This window comes from Sinocyclocheilus grahami, unplaced genomic scaffold (assembly GCF_001515645.1).
Source record: "Sinocyclocheilus grahami isolate Dianchi unplaced genomic scaffold, SAMN03320097.WGS_v1.1 scaffold321.1, whole genome shotgun sequence".
Classification (NCBI taxonomy): Eukaryota; Metazoa; Chordata; class Actinopteri; order Cypriniformes; family Cyprinidae; genus Sinocyclocheilus; species Sinocyclocheilus grahami.
The window spans coordinates 1297859-1301117 of record NW_015505500.1 but is presented as its reverse complement, the minus strand read 5'-3'; the positions used below and the strand labels follow the sequence as shown (position 1 = coordinate 1301117).

Here is a 3259-nt window from a genome sequence, read left to right as displayed (position 1 = left end):
AAATTAATATCTTGCATTTTTGTTATATATATATATATATATATATATATATATATATATATATATATATATATATAGAACAAATTTGAAGAAATGTAGCATTACGTCACTTACTCATCAATAGATCCTCTGCAATGAATGGGTGCCGTCAGAATGAGAGTCCAAACAGCTGATAAAATTGTCACAATAATGCACAAGTAATCCACATGACTCCAGTCCATTAATTAATGGTCCATAATCCATAATCCATAATCATAAAGTTTCCTCTGGTGAAGAAGTCCATCCTCTGTTGTCCTCTCACATCAAAATCTCTCCAGCATATCAGTTTAGAATGGTTTGAAATGTTTTCACTTGTAATCGGTGCTTGATTCTCTCCTGATTCAGACGAGTAGACTTTTTCACTGGAGTAAGAAATGTTATAGAGGATCTTAAAGATGGATTTGCTTATTACTGGAGTTGTGTGGATTACTTGTGGATTATTGTGATGTTTTTATCAGCTGTTTGGACTGCTTCTGACGGCACCCATTCACTGCAGGGGATCCATTGGTGAGCAAGTACCATAATGCTCCAAATTTCTCCAAATCTGTTCCGATGAAGAAACAAAGTCATCTTGGAAGGCCTGAGGGTATGTACATTTTCAGCAACTTTTCATTTTTGTGTGAACTACTCAGTGGTAAAACATTGCCTTAACTTTAATGTGCTTTTAATGTAGTCTATTACATTTATGAAAAATAATGTTAGATTTATGCTAATTCTTCAAAGATTCTGGCTTCATCATATTAGTAAACTCTACTTTTTCCAAAAAGGCACAGTATTCTTACCTACAACTTCTCCAATCATGAAAACCAGACAGACTATGGAGGCGATGTACAGCTTCTTCTTCGCAAGGCGTTTCTCATGGCTCTCAACGAATGCTGCTTTTTTTCCATGGCAATGAGTTCCAACAGGCCTCTTCAGCTCGATAGCACCAGCCATATCGCCATTTCCCAAAGGCAAGTTTGGACAACTTTCTTTGGAACCTGAGCGTTCACTGTAAGAACAACACACAATGTGCGGTGACACCATTATAAATCAGCCATCACAGAAACTATAATACCTGTTTTTGGTTCTATCTGATCAGGGAGGTATAGACATAAAACGTGCAAACATCATATCATGTAAATCGCCTGTGGCCCAAAAGGCTGGGATAGACTCCAGCATTCCTATGACCCTAACAGATATGTGGATATCTTAAAATCATATGTATAAGTGCTTTGTAGAGGAAAATATTGTGTGTGTGAATACACAGCTCATGCCACGAGGACCCAGATCAGTCTGAGTTTAAATCTGCTGACAAGGTGGGTTTCGGACCTTCTGTCTTGTGTGTTGATGAGAGAGACGCTATGATGGAGCTAATGGGGCGGAAAGCGCAATCTCGGTGCGCATGAGATAACCGGAGTACTGCATCACGGGCGCACGAGCGCTGCTGCTGAACGGAGGCAGTCGAGTGGAACACGGCGTCTGTTTAATCACCCCACCGGGACACAGACATGATACACTGGATGGGGTTTTTTCTTTTGTGCAGACATAGACCAGCAAGCATACATACAAAACACACTATGAAATTGAGCCTTTACTCTACTTATTGACATCACAATCAGAATTCATTTGGAGCGTTGAGTATTATTAAAATATAACAGTAGGCCTACTGTAATTGTGCTGACATTAGGAAGTGTGCAGAGATTTATTTGCATGAGAAATGTGAATGGAAACACTAATCATTTAAAAATATATATGTTCCCAATTTAGAAAAATAATATTAAAAAAAACATAAGGCACCTTATCGTTTACGGTTCCTATAATCATATTGATTAGCCGATACATTAAGTTACGTTTCGTCTTATTTTGTAATCTTACTGTATATGTCTATGTTTATTTTTTATAACATTTTATGTTTATTATTTAGTTTTACCATTGTGGTGTCTTATGTTTAATTTGTCAACATAGGCTACATTAATTCCTGGAGGAGTCAGTTAGCCTATTAGGCCATTAACTGTACATTTGTGTTTTTTATTTTATTATTATAATGCTGGATGATAACCAATGGTTGTCGATATTTTCGAAAGTATATTAGTAACATCTTATCGGTAAATACAGCTGGCACCAATGGCCCCTAATGCTTGAAACGTCACCCTATTTAAATTTTTTTACACTGAATTTCTGGCAACCACAGCTGGCATGCAGGTTTAACAGCATTTATAGTATGTTTTAATAAGACAGTGTATATCCCTCCTCTAATCTAACACTATTTCCTATTGAATGCATACATGCTGTTTAGTACGGTGCATATGGAGATGTTTACAGTGTGGCAGAAGGTTTTCGGCTGAAACATGCTGTCGATCTTGTGGCAGTGCAGTTTCTGAGCACTTTAATATTATACACGGCACTGGATCAAGACTGTGCAAAGTGTTGTGCTCTGATGTTCTGTAACTGATATAACAGAATTTGTTGGTTGATGAATAAAAAAAAACATAGCCTAATAATAGTAATAATTATAGTTAAAATACTCTATAAAACAGAATGCCCACTTCCTGAGTAGAGTAACACCTAATTCTGGATAGCATCTACTTCTTAGGTGCCCTTGTTCCATGCTCTTCGAAATTTGTTCAGGTGACCTGTTGATGTATTATCAGTGTACTATTTTTGAAAATACCTTTTTGTTAATGTAATATATCACCAAGCTAAATAGATAAGTGTTCCTTTATTTGTTTCAGCAGCTTTAGTAAACGCCTCTGCCACATCCATCTAAATTCAGCCTGAATTTTGCACGAGCTCTCGCCATGTCTCACTCAAGACCACGATGCAACTGATGGAAACAGCAGCCTGTTCATTGCAATTCACTGCACACAACTTGAACAATGTACCGCTTGCTCAATCGCTTGTGATAACTATCGCCTGACTTGTACTCATTTTCTCGCACAGTTTAACATATGTTTTGAATAAAACTGTGCGATGAAATGTTCTATATTTACGCATTTTAATCGTACTGTTCCTCGACATCATCCTAAACTCCACAAAAATGTAAAAGCTATTTTGTACAGCTTTTATACACCTGTCATATTTCGTATTATTCGTGATAAATGCGGACGAAGTTTCGTTACGCACCAATACTCGAATTTATCTAGCCTATTATTTATGCCTAATAATGAGCCAAAATTCTGAGTCAAATATTTCTTCGTCTGACGAAAATCAAAAAATGTATTACCACCAGGACGCTGCT

General features: G+C 36.9%; 1 protein-coding gene across 1 annotated transcript in view; it reads right to left on the bottom strand.

Annotated features, from left to right (window-relative positions):
* The window catches only part of slc30a2 (solute carrier family 30 member 2), a 5713-nt gene extending 4676 nt beyond the window's left edge, over positions 1-1037 (bottom strand). Inside the window, exon 1 of the mRNA XM_016294611.1 lies at positions 822-1037. Coding sequence (XP_016150097.1) covers positions 822-975 — 154 coding nt within the window. The 5' untranslated portion in view covers positions 976-1037. The remainder of the gene's footprint in view (positions 1-821) is intronic.
* Between the last annotated feature and the right edge of the window lie 2222 nt (positions 1038-3259).